This window comes from Ursus arctos, unplaced genomic scaffold (assembly GCF_023065955.2).
Source record: "Ursus arctos isolate Adak ecotype North America unplaced genomic scaffold, UrsArc2.0 scaffold_25, whole genome shotgun sequence".
Taxonomy (NCBI): domain Eukaryota; kingdom Metazoa; phylum Chordata; class Mammalia; order Carnivora; family Ursidae; genus Ursus; species Ursus arctos.
Window position 1 is genome coordinate 10541471 of NW_026622930.1, and position 21039 is coordinate 10562509.

Genomic DNA, 21039 nt, shown 5'->3' on the forward strand with positions numbered 1-21039 from the left:
TGTCAAGTTACGAGCATTTCCAAACCAGAAAAACAATTTAAAAAGTTTTTTAAAAACCACTCCTGCCAGTAGACTGTTGAGTAAACAAGCGACCTGTCTCCTACCATCGTACTCCTCCGCCAGGGCTCCCCTCAGTCCCCGCCCCCAGCCCAGTGAGAAAAGCAGAGGATCGCTGAGGTGCCTTTTCTACATGATCCCAAACTCCTGGACGCTGGAGAGCGTGTGGTCATTCACTCTCTTAGGAGGACAATTTCAGAAACTGAAGCCCTGAGGTACATGCTCTACGAGGGGATGGTAGAAACTGGGATGATTGTATGGCCCCTGGAAAGCCTTAAATGTTATACATAGGTTTCACAATCACTGTACCAAGACCACAACTTGGTGAGATGTGAAATCAATGATAACATTTTTAATGTAATTAGCATGCTGTTTGATTCATGGCGGTCGCGGCATGGTTAGCTACAAAATGATCAGCTGGCAAACTGATCCAAAGACAGGGGTGTGATGGGAATTCTTATGTCTTGGAGTCCATGTCGATTAAATTCACGATAAGGACTACACCAACCAACATGGAAAATCTCGGATTCTTGTTGATTGGTGAAATTTACAGTGTTATGACTCACTTGAAATGTGCAAACTTCAGATCAAATGCAAAAGCAGAAATCTTGTAGAAGGCTTAACCGATTTAAAAATGAGCTTGTTCAAAGGAGGGTTTAGAGCCTCTAGTGAGTTCATAATTTCTCTGATTCTCAGTTGTGTGTAAAGACAGCAGAATTCCCTGAGAGTAAAAAACCTTTAATGTTCAGCTCAGTGTGTGAGGTGCCTGGCATGATGCCTCCAAGAACACACCACCAACGGCCATCCAACGCATGTTTTTAATGGAGAGGAGGAGGAAGGTGGAAATCTAATGACGCACTCTCCAGACTCGCTAGAGTCATGAGACATCGGATACGCTTATTTTATGACACATTTAACTAGCACTGAAGTCAAGCTGACTTAGTCGCCCTATCTCAAATTACACCCAAGTTGGAATTCTGATTAGAATTCACTATCTTCCTTTTTTCCGGATGATTCACGTAAATTAGGAGGAGAAAATACACTTTTGTGATTCTAGTATGTGGGCTTAACAACGGGCGTTCTATCACGTTATCAAACAGATTTTTTATGATAAAAGAACAATTAAATCCAGAACTAGCTGTTCTTCTTTGCTACCAAAAGGGCAAGTAACTGTCACTTGAAAATGCTTTCTTATAATTTCTATAATCTCTATTGTAAGTGAATTTGAGTTATTCTAAGGCAGTGTGTGATACCAAAAAAAGAGCACAGATTTGCCAATCAAAGAGACCTGGCATCAATCCCTGTCTCTGTCATTTAGTAGCTACCTGACTTTAGGCAAGTCATTTAGCCTCTCCGACCTCTGTTTCCTAGTCTATAAAATGGGGTCAGTAATATTTGCCATGCAGGGCCGATGTCAGGATTGAGTAAAATAACCATGTGTGTAACCATTTGGCACAGTGCCCAGCACGTGGTAAGTGTCAAATAAATGGGAACTACTATTAACTATTATGACTATGAACTCCTCGAACCAGGGGTGTCTCTTACTTATTCACTTTGGATCCCCAGTGGCAAGCACAGTGCCCGGCACGCAGCAGACACTTAATAAATAGTTGCTGAATGAATGAATGCATGAATGAATGAATCATGAAGATGACGATGTTGTTCCATACTACCAGTCCAGCATTTGAGTTAAGATCTTTATCTGGTTTTCGGGATCACCCTCATTTCAAAAGATGGTCAAATGAAAATTAACTAGCTCCTCAGGCAGCGCCTACACGGAGCACAAAAGAGACCAGCACGTGGGACAAGGGCTTGCAGGAGCTGCGCCTCCGAATCCTGATACTGCTGGGAACCTCCCAAGCTAAAGTCTCTCAACTCCTTCCACCGAGGCAGGGGACACCCTTACCTTCACCTCAAAGGAACTCACGCTCCTCAAGGACAACATCTAGGACCCAACCATGGAAGGCAGTTTCAAAACAGTTGCCCCCTAGAGATCCTGTAGCATTTCATGCATTTTTATTTTCAGATCCAAAAGGGCTAGATCCAATCATGACTCTGGGATCACAATCTAGCTGTTACATTTATTTTATGATAACCTAGATAAAATTTTGTCCCTGACGGAAGTGATTCCAAACAAACAAAGGGGTTCAGTGTAAAATTCTGTCATGAACAATGCTTTTCACTTGTCCCAAAACTAGTTCCATGCCTTATGTTTAGGCTAGTCATCGACAACTCTTCTTTTCTTGAATTATCAAATTCAGTGATAATTCCTTCACAGATTGGGATTCTTGGCCAATCAGTGATGGTACTGATTTATTAAACACTTGAGATGTTGACAAAACTGAGCCTATGCCTCAGGATCTCTGAGATCTTACTGCCAAGTGTCCCCCTAGGAAGCTAACACAATGTGTATGAAGAAAAAACACCAACGCCGGGACTGTGAACATTGAAAACAATGCAGCAGATATTGTTCCAAAATCAATGTACAGGTGAAATGATCACCAAAGGAAATCTTACTTGATATTGAGGAATGGCTGCTTGTTTCTGGCACACCTGCTTCTAAAGTGGGGGCAGATGAGGATTCTCGTGGCATTTCCAAAGTTGAAAGTCCTTTAGTAGAGGGATCTACAAACAGAAATAGTATTTAAAGCTCAGGACATTGATTACAAGCAATGAATGAATCTCCATATCTTTTCCTTCTTGCCTAATACACCCATTCAAATCATTCTGTATGTTCTGGCCCTCCCAATTACTTTAATGGAATTATATACGCGCTGGTTTCCAAATTCCATGCAGAAATGCTTCCGTTACACTCTGCCTCTGTGACCATGCCTCTCAGAGATTAACAAAAGCACAGTCACAAAACTAAAGCTCAACACACCCCCGCTGCCCAGCCTCGAGCAGGTCACTTCACCTTTCCAGAGCTGAATTTCTTTTCACCTATTACCTAAAGATGCTTATAGTTCATTCCACCTACATCATTCCACCACTCCACCTCTTTCTGGCAATTTGTTACTCATTAATTACATCTCAATTATACAGACAGTTCCTCCTCCAGAAGGTCTTCAAGAAACCCCGTCCCCCCCAAAAATACAAACGAGAAAATGGGTCGTGTGATCCTCTTATGTAATCCCAGGACACTCTGTCGTTAACCTTTCCCAAACTTAACACACTATGACGTCATTGTCTATTGACCTGTGTAGAAACTTTGCTAAAGCATAAGGAATTTAAGAGCAGGGACTGTATCTAATTTGGAATAAATACTATGAATTCAGATTTTCTATTTTATTAGGTGAGCAAGAAACAGACTGTATCATTTCCTCCTTCTATTTGGCAGATGCATCTAAGAGGAAATATTTTCTGCATACACTATTGTCTTATGAACCTATCAGTGATGGGAAACAAGCTGTCCCAAGCTATTCTAAGTAAAGATTATCCTTTAAAACTTTTGAGAAGTTTAATGGTTTATCATAGGAACCCCCCCCCCCAAATTCTTTACAAATCTCCTTGCCATCTTAAGCAACACTATGCACTGAACAGAGTGAGCAGCCTGGAGTTACACTACAAGCATCCACAAATGTCCCATGCTATAATTTGGGGATGCCTCCCTAAATAGCTTCAAGTTCTCAAGCTTCATGATGACTCTGTCTCATTCTTTCATATCGTCAATTTTTTTCTTGTCACAGAGCAAGTCACCAAACAGTCACACATACATACAACTGAAGTCCGCCGATGGTGTTCTATCCTTGGATGACCACTACACTTATCAGACACAAAAGTAAAATCGATCTTAAATGAGAGGCTGAGAGGAAAGTTTTCGAGCACTGATGCGGGAACATCGAGTTTTGATTCTCAGAGGTCTTTCTGAATAGATACGGTTGCCAGATTACTCATTTCTTGATGAAAAAAAAAAGTAGAACTGTTTCCTGAACCCTCTTGAGTAAGCGCAAAATGACAACCTGTTTTATTTTTTTTCACTAGAAGAACCATTTTTTTTATTTTAACGTTTTTTTATTATATTATGTTAGTCACCATACAGTACATCCCTGGTTTCTGATGTAAAGTTCGATGATTCATTAGTTGCGTATAACACCCAGTGCACCATGACACAACCTGTTTTAAATTACCGTAGTCACTTAGATATCAGAGGTTAGGCTCTTACTTTTCTCTTAGGTATTCTCCCCAAACCTCTAGTTCAAAACATGCACAGTCAAAAAAAAAAAAACACACTTTTAAAAATTAAGATTAAATAAATAAGGAAAACATGCACAAGTCACCTCTCTTCGCCCTCATCTGCCTCTGTTTCCTGCACGCTGCTCCTAGGGCATCATACTCCCACCAATAATGTAGGATGAGAAAGCTTAAAGCTCATTTTTGAGAATTCTTTGAAAGATCATTGAGACTTTTAGAGTTTTGCTATGCTTATTAAAATCTTTGCTGTATCTGTAATTTCAAAGAAATGTCATGACTATAAGGTAGCTGGTTATAATCATTATTGTACAAAGATTCCATAAACCAGACAATTTTTGCTCAGTCCTAAATCCTTTAATGAAACCTTCCATTTGTATACAGCTTAAGATGACAAACACTGGAATAGACCTATACACTAAGCTTAAACTATTTTTATTCAGTGTTTATAGTGATGTGCAGAAAATGCCTTAACTATTCGTTTATTCATCAAACATTTGCCAAAACTCTACCAGGCACTTGGGATACAATCAGTGAACAAACTAGGTAAGAATCCTTGCCTTTGGGAACTTTCATTTTAGTGGGGAGAGACAGAAAATAACATACATAAAAGTAAAATTGTAGTGTTAGAAGAGTAATTCTCTGTAGGAGAGACACGAGCAGAAGGGATTCCAAGATGTCAGACAGGGGTGGAAAGGTGCGGTGTGGTCCAGGCCTCACTGGAAACCTGGTGTTTGATCAAAGGATCAACAGAAGGGAGAGAGGAAACCAGGCAGACACGTGGGGAAGATGGTTTCAGGCTGAGGAAGCAGCCAGCGCAAAGGCCCTCAGGTGGAACTATGCGGGGAGCGTTCAAGAAATGGCAGGGGCCACCACAGCTGCATAGAAGCGATGGGGTGAGAGCAGCACAAAATGCAGTCCGAGAGCTAATGAGAATCGAGACCACAGAGCACTCCAGAAATATCAAGGGCCTGAGCTTTTACTATGAAAGAAATGGGGAGCCAAGGGAGGGTTTTAATCAGAGGAATGGTATCATCTCATGTCTTAAAGGATCACTGTAGTTGCTGTGTTGGGAAGATATGAAGGCAATAAGGGTTGAAGACGGGACCAGTCGGGAGGCTACAGTCACTGACCCAGGTGAGAAGTGTGGGGGCTCAGAGCAGAGTGAAGGAGGGGAGATAGTGGGAGGGGACCAGATTCTGGATATATTTTGAAGGTAGATTAAGGTAACCACACAAAATAGAGGATGCCCAGTTAAAACTTAATTTCAGATAAACAATAGATAACTTTTTATTATGAGTACGTCCCACGTACGTCCTATGTATACCTGATAGAAAAGGCTCTAATTCTTCACTCCTCCCTGAATCCATGCTCTTTGCCATGTGACTTAGAAGTTCCTCCCTCATTACAGGCAGGGTATATTTCTCTCTTGACTTTGGCTTCGGCTAGGCGATTTGTTTTGGCTATGAAATATTTGCAGGCATACCGCGGCCAAAGGCTTGAAAAGTGCCTGTGCAATTAGACTTGCTCTCTTGTACCTCCTGCCATCACCATGAGAAGATATTCCCAAGCTTCAAGGGTCCCAGGAGGAGGTTGGCCACCCAGCCCAGCTCAGCCTAGATTAGCTGATCCACAGTGACCAATAGACTTACCATTATATGTTGCTGAGATTTTATGCTTATTTGTTACACAGCATTATTCCAGCAATAGGCAACTGAGTGAGTTGTCTCAGCATAAAGACAATACGTAAAATCATAAAACCAGATGAGATCACCCGGACAGTGAGTGTAGACAGAGGACTGAGACCCTAGGGCACTCCCTCATTAGAGAGATAAGGAGGAACCAACAAGAGATTGAGAAGGAGTGACCACCGAATAAAGAGAAAACCAGGAGAGTACGGTATCCAAGAAGCCAAGCAAAGCAGGGAGGTACGAGCTAAGAACTGACCACTGGAGGTCATTGGTCACCTTGACAAGTGACGTCTGGGTGAACCACTGGGGATGAAAGCTTCATAGGAATGATAAATTCTTTTTAGAAAGAATAGAATGGGAGAAAATTGGAGATAATGATTGTATAGGCAACTCTTTAATACATTTTGCCAAGAGGGGAGGAGCAAAACGAGATAATAAGTGGGAGAACTGGGATCAAGAACTTTTTTTTTTTTTAAGAGAGAAATAAAATTATGTTCGTATGCTCAAGTCGAGAATACCTTAGGAAGAAAAAAAATCTAGCGGGGGTGGGGAGAGAAAGAAGGGAGAATTTCTGGGCCTATATCCCTGAATAGGTAAGAGAAATGAAATCTTGTCCACATGTGGAAAAGCTGGCTTTGAACAGTAAAACCAGACAGTTCACCTGTAGCCCCAGCGAAGAAGGCCAAGTGTACAAGTGCAGATACTGGAAGGCAGGCAGATGAGGTAGCAGGAGGCTACGGAAATTACTTCTGATTATGTCAAACAGGAAGAGTTATTGGAAGTTTGGAAAGACAAGTCACCAAGAAATAAACAGTCAGTCAGGAGAATGGAAACATGAATGGACCAGGGAAATACGGTACGATGGCCAGGTAGTTTAAGGATCCAGTTGAGATCTATGGTCACGAATTTAAAATGAGACCAGTCAATACTGGGTTTTTCTCCAGTCACACTCATTGGATAGGTAAGGGTGCGGGTAGATGGAAAGATGGATCTGACAAGGGTTGTGTTTAGCCAAGCAAGCTGAAAAAGCAAAGGTCAAGAGGGTGCCGGGAGGGGGGGCTACACTCGTTGACTTGAGTAAGGAAGAGCACAGAAGATATGAAGTAGGGGAGAGACATGAAAGGACCAATCTGGGGTTGTCCAGAGAGAGAAGAAATGGAAATCAGAGGACAGGAGGCATGAGAATGACATTGTGGAAAGGCTGTAGCTGTTGCTAAAAACATGGTCTGCGTATGACCATGGGAATGAATCGCTGAGCTAGGGTGCTGGATAAAAACAAAGTCACTAGAGAAGATGAATTCCAGGAACTGAGAAGCCGGAACAGCAGAAGGATCATCTACTCTAATATCGGAATCAATAAGAATTCAGGCAGCAACAGTTTAGACAAGAATGAAAAAAGAGCCAGGAGTCAAACTGTCACCAGATAATTGTCATCAGGGGTCAGTAGTATGAGGTTCAGAGCTGGGTGTTTTTAGAGACAAGGTGGGAATGGTCTGAAAGGGGCAGCGGTGAGCAAGGAAGGGGCCCAAGGCAGTGAGGAAAACAGTGTCCTTGGGGCAGAGCCGAGTTTCCACTAGACTGGGGCATGAAGGGGGTAGTCGGATGAGAGAGCATATATGGGATTTTGCTCATGAAGGATGGAGGAAGGTTTTCAGTAGTTAGCATAAGGTAGGACAGAAGTTGAGAACAGATGTGCAGAGCCTTATGGAAACTAGAGTGACCTGGGCCTTCCTGCAGGGACTGACATGAACAGAGGGAAAGTGCATGATGCACTTGGATCTGGTGGCTCGAGGCTATGAGCAGTGGCTAGGCTCTGAGTCTGGAAGGACTAGGAGCTGTAGCTGTCTGGGCCTTCCTTTCCTCCAGCTGATAGAGGCCGGAAGGTCTAGAGAAGCTTGTCTTACTCTGAGCCCACACCTCCTTCCAGCACCAGTAAGGGAGGGAAGGTAGATAAGTGTATCTGTGGGAGCTGGGCCACTATACAGATACGAAACTATTATGACACTATCAGATATATTATAAACATTTAAAAGACATATTATCATAATTGTCAGACGCTTTCCTCTTGTTCTTGAAACCAATCTCCTCCCTGGTAGCCTGGGGAGCAATCTGACATGGGATGGATAAAGGTGGCAACACACACACACACACACACACTATAACCTATATATCACGCACACCCACTCTGTAGACTTACACAGTGTTTCTTATATACCCACTCTTTAGACCTTGGATGGTTTCTTATATATCCACCCTACAGACCTCTAGAGTCTCTAGGTCAATGCTTTCCTCCATCTATATGCAGCCAGTTTCCTGGCTCCGAACCATAAAAAGGCATTCCGGTTTCCCTAGAAACCTTCTTAAACTGTGTTATCACCAGGATCCTACTCTTCCATCTGCCTGGCTGGAGCACGACCCTTTCCAAATATACTAACATTCATTCAACAGATTTTTCCAGAACACCTTCAAGGTACACAGCTCTGTGCTGGGAGGGAGAGAGCAGCTGGAACACCCAGGGCCAATACAGGATCTGAATCCCTTGTCTTGGGAGTTGCTTTTGTGTGGAGCAGTGGGAGAGGAAGGACTAGAATCAGGACAGGCATCCTGGCCCTGCGACTGCCTATCCGTGCGGCCCCGGGCACATCACTTCCTCAGAGTGTCCACCTCTTCTTACAGAAAAGGACGGATTTTCACTACAAGTCACCAAGCCTCCAAGATCTTTGCCAGTCCTCAGCAGTCCACAGGCTATGAATCTACTATAATGATCATTCCTGCACAATTTCATTTTTTCTAAAGAGTCACATGTTTGTTTTTTTCTTTAGATCTGAGCTGAGACACAAAGTGTTGCGATCAGCACTATGGGAATACTGCAAAAGACTGTGCTTTAGGATGAGGCGGGCTATTGGGCTTGCCGCTTTTTCAAATTATCTTTCTTAAAAACCGTGCCTCCAAGGAAAGGGGAGAAATGACACCTGAGGCAGGAAATCCACGAGCTGTGACAACTTCACCATCAAGCGGTGCCCATGGATGAGGGTCTAGGCTGCAACTAGGGTTTTTCGGACACACAAGGCCCACCAAGCTGCTGACATTTGGTTAGAGTATGTAATCCACTGTGGACCCTACAGGATTATAGTCGATTCTTAACCATTCTAAGCACTCTTTGCTTTATTTTAACCCTTCATGTTTGTTCCTTTTTTGGACTATATATCAAAGCTGGCTAAAGCATGGAAAACCAAGAAGGCAAAAAAAGTTCAAATTAATGACCTTTACTGTTTGGGGAAGGCTGAGATGATATCCGGGATCTTGATATGAATTAACTACTGCCTCTTATTGCCAAGGATGGTTAAGAATGGACTGTTAAGAGTTGAGAAACAACAAATACGGAAACGTTTATGGAGCCAGTAGAACCACGTCTGCATCCAACACGCTGTGGTAAGCGGGAAGGATTCGGCGTGACTCTGAAGCAATTATAATGTCACTCTCCGACATTATAAGATTGAGAGTTTGATGCATACTCAGTGCCGAGACCCAAACGAAAAAGATGCACAAACCTGCATGTCAGGCTGGGAGGAAGAAGAGAGACGAGCTTACCTGGGTCTTTCTGTTCTCCCAGCTTGTCCAGAATGTTGAAGGAGATATCCAGGTACTCTCTCTGGATGGCACTGACAGCGATCTTGCGCTGTTTCCTCTGCCTGGGAACAATCTGGATCTTGAATTCGGATTCCTCGGCTCCTTCCTCTTCTGCCTTCCTCTCGGGATTCTGTTCTGTGTCCGACTCGGCGCTAGTGTCGGGCTTCTCACTTTCTGTTGGGTTCTCAGCATCCTCGGGGACTTTGAGGAGGACAGTTTTGGCCCCTGAACTTGGCACCAGCCCACCGGGCTTCTCCTCCTCGATGCTGGGCTCGGGGTTGTCGTCCAGTGACACCTCAGGGAGGGCATAGGACTTCTGGAGGAGGTCTCGCTTTTGTTTAAGCGTGAGTGGGCTACCACAGGCAAAGTCCTGTGACTCCTCCGGCTTCGAACGGTCTTCAGAGTCTGCGGGGTCTCCCAGAGCGACGCGGGCAGAGTCTGTGGCACCTGCTGAGTGGTTGTTTCCTGAGTCCTTGGAAGAGAAGTCTTTGGAACAATCCTCCACACTTACTTGCACAAGGGGAGTTGTGCTGAGGCTGAGGATGGAGGGGGGACTGGGGAGGCAAGGGGAGGGAGCAGGGTTTTTACTAGAGGCACCATCATTTCCCTGGTCCATGGTCTCCTCTTCCTCATCACTCTCTACTATGCGGAGAGGGGGTAGGGGCTCGAACACAAGAGAGTCGCTGTCGGACGTGGAGAGTACCGAGCGCTTTTCGGGCCCGGATGTAGAGTCAGAGGACAAATCTATCAGGTCTAAATCCTCTTTAGGAGCAGGCTTGAGAGGAGAATCCACTTTGACCTCAAACGTCTCCATGCAATTTAACCTGACTTCTGGTATCACAGGCCTGCGGGTTTCTTGGAAACTTTCCGCTGCTGGGTTCTCGGGGCCTTCGGGGTCGTCAGGCCTTGTAGCGGAATTCTGTCTGGGACGTCCGTGGTCATGTCTCTGCATGACATAAGCAGCATGGGCGGGAGGCTTATCTAGGTCACACCGGTCTATGCAGGACTTCCTCCGGTGCTCGTCTAATGTAAACAAGAGGGAGTCTGCATTCCCTATATCAAGAGATTTTTGTTTTAAAGAGCGCAGCTTTTTTTTCTGAATGCTTTCTTCTCTCACACAGTGTAGAATGCTGTCTTGTAATGCACCCGTTTCTCTATATTCGGCCAGTTCTATTTCACCTGATTAAAACAGAAAGAGCTAGTACTGTTTTACTTGGAGATGCCACCACTTTTTTCCCCCTCATACTTGGGCATACCACTGGCATAAATCATAATCACAATCCCAGCTCCAACAGGAGGGAAAACTGACTCTCTGGCCAAGTTTTTGGAAAGTTCCTTCTAATTTCAAAACCCAGAAAACTCTGGAAGGAGAGAACCCGAAATGGCAGGTTAAGATCTTATTTCCAAAATCAGGCTTCGGGATAATTCCTCAGCTCTATTCATTTTTGTGCACAGGAGAGGGGACCGCTTTTGGGCTGAGGCAGATCTAGGAAACTGTATTCAAATCGTGTGGAAGAGAAGCAAACATTTTGCAACAAATCAAACCAAGCGATGGCCCTCTCAGACGATCATGACATCAATGATGTATCTGTCAAGGCACGTATATATATAAGTGTGGATATATATATACTGTTTGTGCATACATATATATAAAATCAACGGTCTTAAAATGTGTAGTAACATAATAAAATTAAGATTTCACCCCAAACAAACGGTAGAGTACAACATTTCTGCATAAAATTACTAAGAGGAAAAAATTCATACTTCTCTGAACATTCATCTCAACCGGCTGATATTTCACCATTTTGCTGCCGCCTATCCTTTTCAATCTTGCAAAAAAAGTTTGAGACTCTTTATTGCAGGGTCCAGTAGGTGTATCATGAATATCAGATTCATCAAAAACACTATCTTCTTCTAATTGGGGAGAGAAAGTCAAAATTACACTTGGGAGGTTACTCTCTCTTAGGCTGTGTCTACACAAGCATTTCAATGAAAGCACGAGGGAACACAGGCTGGGCTGGTTTCTACACCAGCTCAAGTTCTGGCCATGGCTTTGGTAGTTCGTCCAGATGTCGGATTATCCAAATGTTGACAGAGCAACCTGTTACAAGGCTGCCTCTTGTTTTCTGTGTGACCACGGGCAGCATTTTCAAGACAGGCATCTCCATATTCCAAGAGGGCCTTCGTGGGAAAATTTTTCCAATGCTCTTAAAATCGGATCACACACACATTTCGGGGATCTGTGACACTCCTTGAACACGCCTGCTTTGGGTGAATTTCAGGCTACTTTGGCAAGAGAAAATGAAACAAAATGAGTAGCTCTCGCCCTTTCCAAAAATACACATACCGCCTTCCTGGGATGTGAGAACTGGCATAGACACAGCCTAACAGTACATGCACCTTATACTTTGTGAATGCAAAATACTGTACTCTACATTTGGTAATGAAACACACAACACACAGAAAAAGCTTAGAGAAGCCGCTGGTCATTTCAAAAGCTCCACAAATGATTATGGACTGAAAGAGTAAACGAAGGAAAAGGAAAACAGAAAATAACATTCTCCCTTCTTAAAGTTAAGACCCTCCTCTGTGGAGTTCGCCACGTGTCACTATTATGCATCCTACAAAGACTCTCTGACTGAGGATCCCAAGGCCCTGGAAGCAAACCTGTCACTTAGCCTGCCTAGCAAGATTATTTCTGCGTACCCTTTTATCCCTATTTGGGCCACTTTTAGACCAAAGATAAACCCAAAAAACACATTCATGAGGAAAAGGGTTGCTATGTTGCAACCCACAGAGGTCACCTAATAAATGTTTTTCTTTCATCCTTTGGAAAGGCCAAAACCCTGCACAAAGCAGCAAAAAAAAAAAAAAAAAAAAAAAGGCTACGAAAATGCACTTCATACCACAGTAAATGGAATTAACCTATTATAAAGGGGAATATCACTGAAATCATAGTATTTGGCCTATTTTATATCTACTTATATGACAAAATGAGACTCGGGTGCGATGACAACTATTTAAGATTTCTCGAGTATTTGGAGAGCACAAGGAGAGAGCCAAATTTTGAGGACTGACCCTGTCCTACAACACAAGACTCTAAGACTAAGTGATATTTGAGGCAGCAGGTGATAGATAAAGTGAGTGTTAATGACCAAAATGATAGAAAACCCCGGTGAACTTCTGCAAAGATGACAAAGCCTATCCAGGTCCCATGTTCCCAGGGAGACACAACACAATGATCTGCTTTAGTTCTTTAAGTCCTTTAAAAAAAATAATCCCTTTTGAAAAATACAGTTTTTCAAGGAAATAGTTATGTGACTTCCATTACATGATTTTGAAATAATTCTCAAAATGCCCTGAATGAGAGATGGAAGGACTTCAAGATGGCCCCTCCCATTCGGAAAGGCTCATCGGAGATTGGCCCAAACACTGAGCCCGGATCAAGGACATCTATAGTTAACGGAATCCATCCCACTTTCCAGAAACTGGGACCTAAGCTGGGAGACAAGATACTCTCTTCAGGAAGGATCTCAGTGGTACCAGGACTTACAGTTCCATCTATGGCCAATCTAGGTTCTTAGACCTTTTTGAACTAAATGAACAGTAGCTCCAATCCATGTTGGTGAGATATTCCCAGAGCAGTCCTACCAAGTCAGAATCTACTAACACCACAAAGGGTCATGGGGCTCTTGGCTTTCTCCCAGGATTGGAGTATATGATGTCCCCTTTTACAAGTCTAGACTTGTGACTTACACTAAAAACATACACCTTGGTTCTTCAGCTCTCACCTGAAAACATCCAGGCTGAGATTTTCCTCTATCTAAAGTTTCATTCGCCTGCCTCCTTTGCAGAAAAGCTATCAATATAAAAAGGGTTGATACTGGAAATGATTTAAACCTATGCAGAAAAAAATGTCACCTCGGTTGCCTTAAATCAGTTTCTTATCGAACAAGGAAGCTAGAAAGAAGCACTTCAGGAAATTTAGACCCCATTCAAATCTGTGAGCACAAAGTTCAGGAGCAAACTAAAGACAAGATCATGGCTCCACCGAGTGCGGACCAAGAGTTACTTCACGGCCCAATGCAAGATGCTTCCAACACATAGGGAAAGGCTTACAAAGGCTCCTAACCAAACAGCAGACAATTTTTTTTTTTTACAAAACACTTCTTATGAAATGGGCTTCAGAAGCATATCAACTATTTCTCTTGAATGCTCATTTAAAAAATTAAAGCAGCGACATTCATGGGAAAGTTGGAACATTAATGAAGCAGTAGGTAATTTTTTGATTCCAGAATTATATCTGGGGGCACTCCGCCATCTCCTAAGGAAAACATTGTCCAGAAATGTATCACATATTCAAGCTAAGATCGGGATAGAATTGAGATATGTAAAGTACCTTTTTCTTTTTCGCTGTATCTGCTTATGTTACTGTTGTCACTGTACAAAGGTCCTGCCGTGGCATGGGGCTTGCAGCTATGATACTGTGCATTGAGTGTATTGACTGTTATGTGAATCAGATGCAGCAGGACCTTGCTGATATCACAGTCTCGATATGGATACTGCTCAATAAAATGGAGGGAGAAAAATATAAGCGGTTATTTTGAAGGGTAAGTTCTTCCACGTGATCTTACTAGATACTTTTCTCAGTAGTTCTTGGGGATAGAGAGAAATATACACAGACGCAAAACCAGAAATTTTTATCATGGCCTTATTTGGACAAGGGACCGTATTCCCTTCCGTTCGCACCAAGCCACGGACGGCAAGGCATGCCAGTTCACGGTTACGATTCCTTTCAAGAAAATTACCTGGCATAAACCTCTGGCGTATGAATACAATTTTAAGTATTTTCCTTGCTTTCTGACATAATAATTCATACACAGATAAAATACGAGATGCTGAGCATAAACACGGATTGTTGATCTCAACCTCCTACAACTCATCGTCTGTTTGCTTTAAACATTTGTAGCACATACGCTGGCCTTGGTGTGGATATTCCAATGGCTCTTTACTTCTCAACCCTAATTGTACAAATCATGATTCGTCCCCTGAAGGTGAAATGACTATCCTACGAAATTCTCAGCTGAGATCCCGTAAGTGTTCTCCTCTCTAGGGAATCGTTCTAGCCTGAAAAGGAGTGACCATCACAACTCACCTTGTAAAGGATGACAAGCAAGGCCTTTAACCACATCTGCCGGATGTGAGGTTTTAGGGACCAGAGGGAGCAACGAGGTGGCTGTTGGAAATAATGCCGTAGTTGAGGACAAGAGCAGTATTTGAGCACCTGAACCACCAAGGGGAGAAGGTGTTTTCCCAAGTTAATGTTATAGTCCATAACCTGAAATAGGAAAAATATTAATAACTGAAGGAAGAGTACAGAGAATACCCATAAGCCCAAAGGAAAAATGTGACCCATCAAAACTAGAGGCAAAATATCTAAAAGGCATCTCACAAAATGTTAACAGTAATGGCCAGTGACCCTAAAGGGGGAAAAGTTAAACCTTACAAGAAATAAAAACACACCTGTACATTAAAATCATTTTACCCACTTAATTATCTAATTATTTGATGTACCTGCTAAATTATCTATGGAGAATAAAACTGTATCCATTCAAATGTTCTATTAAACTGTTAACTGGAATTAAACTAGAATCAATGAAAACACCTACTACTGGTACTCACTGGGGGAAATGGGCATTCTCAGACACTACTGGCAAGAGTATTACTCAACACAGCGTTTCAGGAGAGGAATTTAGCAATATCTATTCAGAAGTAAGGAAAAGTACATAGCCTACTGTATAGTAATTAAATATATCCTAAGGAAAAAAAATCAGACAAGTGTTCCAAGATGTATACGTAAAGATATCCAGCCTTATAGTCACCCCAAATTGAAAATAACCTCCATGTTCAACAACAGGAGATGAGTTAAATGAGATTATTTGTATGACAACAGGATACTATGTAGCCATGAAATGGGATATGGTACAAATTTATTTACACGATATCAACTTCATAATCAATTTTAAAAGATGTTACATGTATTTATCAATATGTATAATATGATCCCATTACTGTAGAAAATGTGTGCACATGCATATACCCGCATATAAGTATATACGAATGTGATAATGGAGCCAGCAATAACATACGAACACTGAAACATGAGTTTTGTCATGGGTTTCATGGAGATTTGTATTTAATTTTTTGCTTTATTAAATAAATAGGCATGATGTAAATACAGGATGAGAAAAGTGAGGAATGAAAGGAGGAGGGGAGGGAAATTCGGTATCTGGAATGGCACACCCTCTCTTCACCACAAACAACTGAGTGTTAGTGGGGACCCATCTAGTTACCAGCATCAGCAAAAGACTTCCATGCACACATTGCTCCTACTTCGCTTATCTGTGTTCATCACATTACAATCTATTTGAGCAAATTGATAACAGTGACCATCATCGAGCTCCTACCACGAGACAGGTGCTGATTAAGTGCTCAGCAATATGTTGGCTCTAATTGTTCAAAACAGAAGTCTGTTACCAATGAGCAAAGAAGCAGACGATGTTTAAGGCCACAACAGATAACAACAGTGGCAGAGCTGAAATTCATATCAATTTCTCTCTAGCTCCAAGTTCTACACTGGTCAAGTTAGGCATACAAAAACCCAATAATCCACTAATTCTGCTCTTGCGTACGTATCTCAAAGGAATTCTCACAGTGGTGGATAAGGTGCATATGCATGATGTTCACTGCTGAGCTGTCTGGAGTGGTTAAGTAGCTGGGAGCAAGCAAAATGAGTGTCCATCTACTGGCACAATGGACAGTTAGAGCCTGGTCAATGGGCACCGCGGTATAAACTACAGCAGTTGGGAGTAGCAGACAAACAGGGAGAAAGCCAGTGATGACAATGTGACATGAAGAAAGTTGTACAATTAACTCAACTCTCCACTCGAAGCCAAAAAGGATAAAAGATTTTTTTTAAAAAGCCCATAAACAAAAATTCTACACTCCCTTATTTTTTTAATGGGTAGAGTTTCAGTTTAGGATAATGAAAAAGCTCTAGAGATGGAGAATGGTTCCGGTTACATAATAATGCGAATATACTTAATGCCACTGAATTACATACTTAAAAATGGTTAAAATGGTAAACTTCATGTTAGGTATATTCTACTCCTGCCCCCCCACGCCAAAAATCCTATACTCCCTATTAGTCTCACTCATCTTATACTCCCTTCCGCATACCCCTGCCTAATAAAGTCACTTGCACAAACCTCTACACAGAACCCATGTTGGCTAAATGGAACTTAATGACTTGCTTCTACTAAAACCTTAATGGTATGACTCCTGGAAGCTTACACTTACTTGGGCAATTCCTGCAATAAATGCATTAAAGCAAGTTGACAGGCGCATTTTTTGAGGTGCAATCATGAAGCAACCCTCCTGTTGGTCATAACCGAGTAAGACGTACAGGTGCCGCTTGACCGTGTTGAAGGCCTTGGCGCTGCTGATGTCTGACTCAGCGCTGCTCTCATCCTTGGCCATGAACTTCATGAGCACTGTAATCAGCTGGTGAACAGTCTGGTGGTCGATCCCAGCATCTTCTGGGAGCAGGTCCTTGATGGTGTTGTCATTCTCAGGAGATTGTTGTCCTGTCAGTACAAGAAAGGTCATCACTGGGTGGCTCCCTCACAAGGACGCTCACAAGGAAATCTCACTCATCGATAAAGCACCATGCCTTTTGCTTCCACTAAATATTTAAAGGGTCTGTTCTGGACCAACATAAAGGCAAAGTATGGCCTACTCAGCAAAGCATTAGTCCAGGGGTGAAAGTTATTGTGCTCATCAACAACCAAGTAATTTGAGAGTAATAAGGAATAGAAATAAAAATAAGGCACTATAAAGCAAGGTTCTCTTTGAACGGCAAGAAAAATACCTAAATAAACTTTGTATTTAGAGATTTTTTAAATATCTCGGCAAAGTTTTATCCTCAATGATAAAGAGAAGTTTCTCTTCCAGATTTGTAAAATAAACACTTAAAAATAACCACAAAAATAATATTCTAACATCCACTGAGCACAAAAGCATCCACTGAGTTCTTTTGCTTAAATTATTATCTCAATTTGGGGGCGCCTGGGTAGCTCAGTCGGTTAAGCATCTGCCTTCAGCTCAGGTCATGATCCCAGGGTCCTGGGATAGAGCCCCACATCAGGCTCCCTGCTCAGCAGGGAGTCTGCTTTTCCCTCTCCCTCTGCCTGCTGCTCCCCCTGCTCGTGCTCACACGTTTTCTCTCTCTCTCTGTCAAATAAATAAATAAAATCTTAAAAAAAAATTATTATCTCAATTCAGTTATGTTCATAAATCAGCTGGTGGAAAAAAAATGTAAAGTTTTCTTTTCCAAATCCTGAGATATTAGGAGTGGGTACTCTATGAAGGATACAGTCAAAATTATAAATAGCAAATTATAAGTTCGGCTGTATGTAATGAGAAACATAGAAGGGAGGGGACAGACAGAAAGAAAGAAGCATGAGCTTTTAAAAACAGAAAAATACCACGACAGTGAGCTGAAAGTTTACATGGAAAGAAAAAAAATACCTTAGTCCTTGACTTACTCATAACCTAACAAATAATTGTATCATAGCAACTCCCTGACTTTGACCTTCTCTCTGTTATTTGTCAAAGTCAGAAATTACACCCTGCCTCTGTTTGTTCTTCTGCCTCTTCTGATCTGGTTTAGTTCAGGACTCTTGGTGAAGAAAGGGTGAGATTTGCTCTTCTATTTTATGTTTGGGGGCTTATTCAAAATACCCTCTGCATCCTTGTCCCTTCTTGGACAAGCAACATCAGAATTTCTAAATGGAAAGCAAGGTTTTTGCCTGGTGGCTTAGATGATGCACCCAGCGTTCTCATCTCCCACCCTGCAAGGAAAATTTCTGCTACACAATGACAGGCTTTGCTTACCAACCATTAGAAACCAAACTGTGATCATATTATATCATGTATCATATAATATCATATAACTATGGCATGAAGGATACGCGAAGGAGATAGGTAGTAATTTATATTCATTAGCTCAACTAATTTGGCAAGCTTGAGGTAACAAGCTTGGTTCTCTATTTCGCCCCAGATGCTCAGAATAATGTCCGTCTGTTCAAAAGTGATATACTGAGAAGGGATCATTGACCGTGGGTGAAGGGCAACAGAGTCAACTAAGTCTAAGAGCCTCTCATTTAGGGGAAACCATAAGATAAATGTCAATACGACCCTAGGACATGAACATTTTCTATCTCCTGCAGTCTGTGTATGAAGAGTAAATGTGTGCATTGTACTCTGGAGAAGCTTTCACCCAAAATCATTCAAATAAAACCCAAGGACTTGTTTATTACAGTGTTTCACATGCATCAATGACAGTGATCAATAAATTGTTAATATTGTTACTTATGGGGCATGCATCAGCCACCAGGAGAAAAGTCAATTTATGTGGAACACCGTATTTCACCAAGAGGCCAGAAATGTGAAGCATTGCTGTATATTATAATCAAATTAAACGTTTGGAATAGAAGATTAGGCCAAAAGCAATACCTATGTAAATCTCATAAAATAAAATAGTTTAGAGAACTATCTTTCCAGCACTGAGAAATATTTAATCTTGATTTCTTTCTTCTCCAGAGTATTACTTTACAACTAGAAGGAGTTATTGCTTTGGGCAAGCCTGAGCCAAGAATGTGAGGACTGTGAGAATGCAGGGTGTGAGAATGCAGGCTCCCCGCAGGATTCAATGTGACTGCAGCAGCAAGGGATAGCTGTTACAATATAACTTTCTTCCTCAATTTGTTTCAGCTCTGGGGGGCAAGGTTTACAATACCTTGTAGCACTGTCCTGCTCAGCCACCATCAAGTTCAGATGGCTAGACTCCAAAGTCCCCATGTTAACAATGGAACTAGGGAGCATTTGGGAAGGAGCTGCCCCTTATTTTATATCCCCGAGAATCCAGGGGCCTCAATACAGAAGAAAGGGAGCTCCAAACAAGGCCCAACTAAGACTCTGGCTCATTTCATTCTATCCTAGTTCAGGTCAGACTTCATCTTTAAATATTTCAAAATTCCTCTTCCCATTGTAGGTAGATGTTCATTTAAAAAGTGTATACCCTGGGGCGTCTGGGTGGTTCAGTCAGCTAAGCGTCCGACTCTTGATTTCAGCTCAGGTCATAACCTCAGCGTCCTGAGATTGAGTCCTGCGTCAGGCTCTGCACTGAGCATGGAACCTATTTGAGATTCTCTCTCTTTCTCCCTCTGTCTGCCGCACCCCCCCAAAAAAAAAAACAATAAAATAAGATAGTGTGTAACCTAACTTTTCCCATCAAATCATAGTTTCCTAATGATTGAGTACATTTCACCAATGCCCTATTTTCCTTTGAAATACATCTTCACTGATCTTCAGTGTTTTAGCTTTAAGTTTGCTGCTCCTTTCTTTGTTTTCCCTGAACAGGCAATAATGAGTGATCTTTAACAAACCATTAAATGTACTAAAAAAAAAAAGGAACTAGTTGATGAAACCTTTTGCATAAAGTAAAAAAAATCTTCGTTCCAAAAATTTACTTCTCTAGTTGTGGGCTTTGCAAGTCTGTGCCTTGTCTATTGTCTTTCTTTAAAATAGCATACGTTTGTCACTGGTATATTCTTCATAAAGAAAAGTTTCCTTAATCAAATCTCTAAGAAAAATTAGCTTAGAAAAGCCAGAATTTTCTCTATTAATAAAGACAATATTACTGTTTTAGTTATCTACAAAGGGTATGAAATTTCTGTTTTAAAACTGAATGCCTATGACATTTTCTCTAAGATGTAACGATTAAAACACTTTTGAATCCTAGTTTTGAACTCTAGTCTATGAAATTCCTCTATGCTTTAATCATAGAGATTTAACTTGTTAAAATTTTTGATATTCTCATTTCTCTAAAGAAAACTGTAAGCATCTTTAGAATCACGGGACAGAGTGATTCCTACCCTAACTTTATCATAGACTGGGTCCATCACAGTCTGTCCACAGAGTGGTACAACTGATTGAAACTCCAAAGTGTCATACGATTTTATTTATTTAATGATCGGAAACCAGGCAGGATCAGGATCTGCTTTTCCAGACTTATCTCTTATTATTCTACCCCAAATGCTCAACATTCTTACAAGGTGGGCTACTCCTAGGTCTCAGAACGTAGCCAACACCTTCCCACCTTTGTGTCTTGCTCAGGGTGTTATATCTTCCCAGCACCCCCAACTCCAGCCAATCTCATCTTGTGAATCTGGTTCTCAGAAGCCATTCTTCCTACCTATGCCCAGCGTCCTCTCAGCAACTGGGTGTGATCTCTAACTTCTGCAAATCCCAAGGCAAGAAGAGAGGGAGGATGGGAGGGAAGAATGGAGGAAAATTTCCTTCACCATTTCCTAAAATGGGGCAAACTGCAAGACAGAATTTATTTACTCAT

The 21039-nt window shown here is 41.9% G+C and overlaps 1 protein-coding gene across 1 annotated transcript in view; it reads right to left on the minus strand.

Moving 5' to 3' along the window:
- Nucleotides 1–21039, minus strand: part of UNC79 (unc-79 homolog, NALCN channel complex subunit) — a 212821-nt gene that overhangs the window by 65494 nt on the left and 126288 nt on the right. The window contains exons 28-33 of the mRNA XM_044389950.3: nt 16926–17212; nt 14722–14904; nt 13966–14128; nt 11331–11480; nt 9528–10745; nt 2575–2682 (exon numbers count right to left, since the gene is read on the minus strand). Coding sequence (XP_044245885.2) covers nt 2575–2682; nt 9528–10745; nt 11331–11480; nt 13966–14128; nt 14722–14904; nt 16926–17212 — 2109 coding nt within the window. The remainder of the gene's footprint in view (nt 1–2574; nt 2683–9527; nt 10746–11330; nt 11481–13965; nt 14129–14721; nt 14905–16925; nt 17213–21039) is intronic.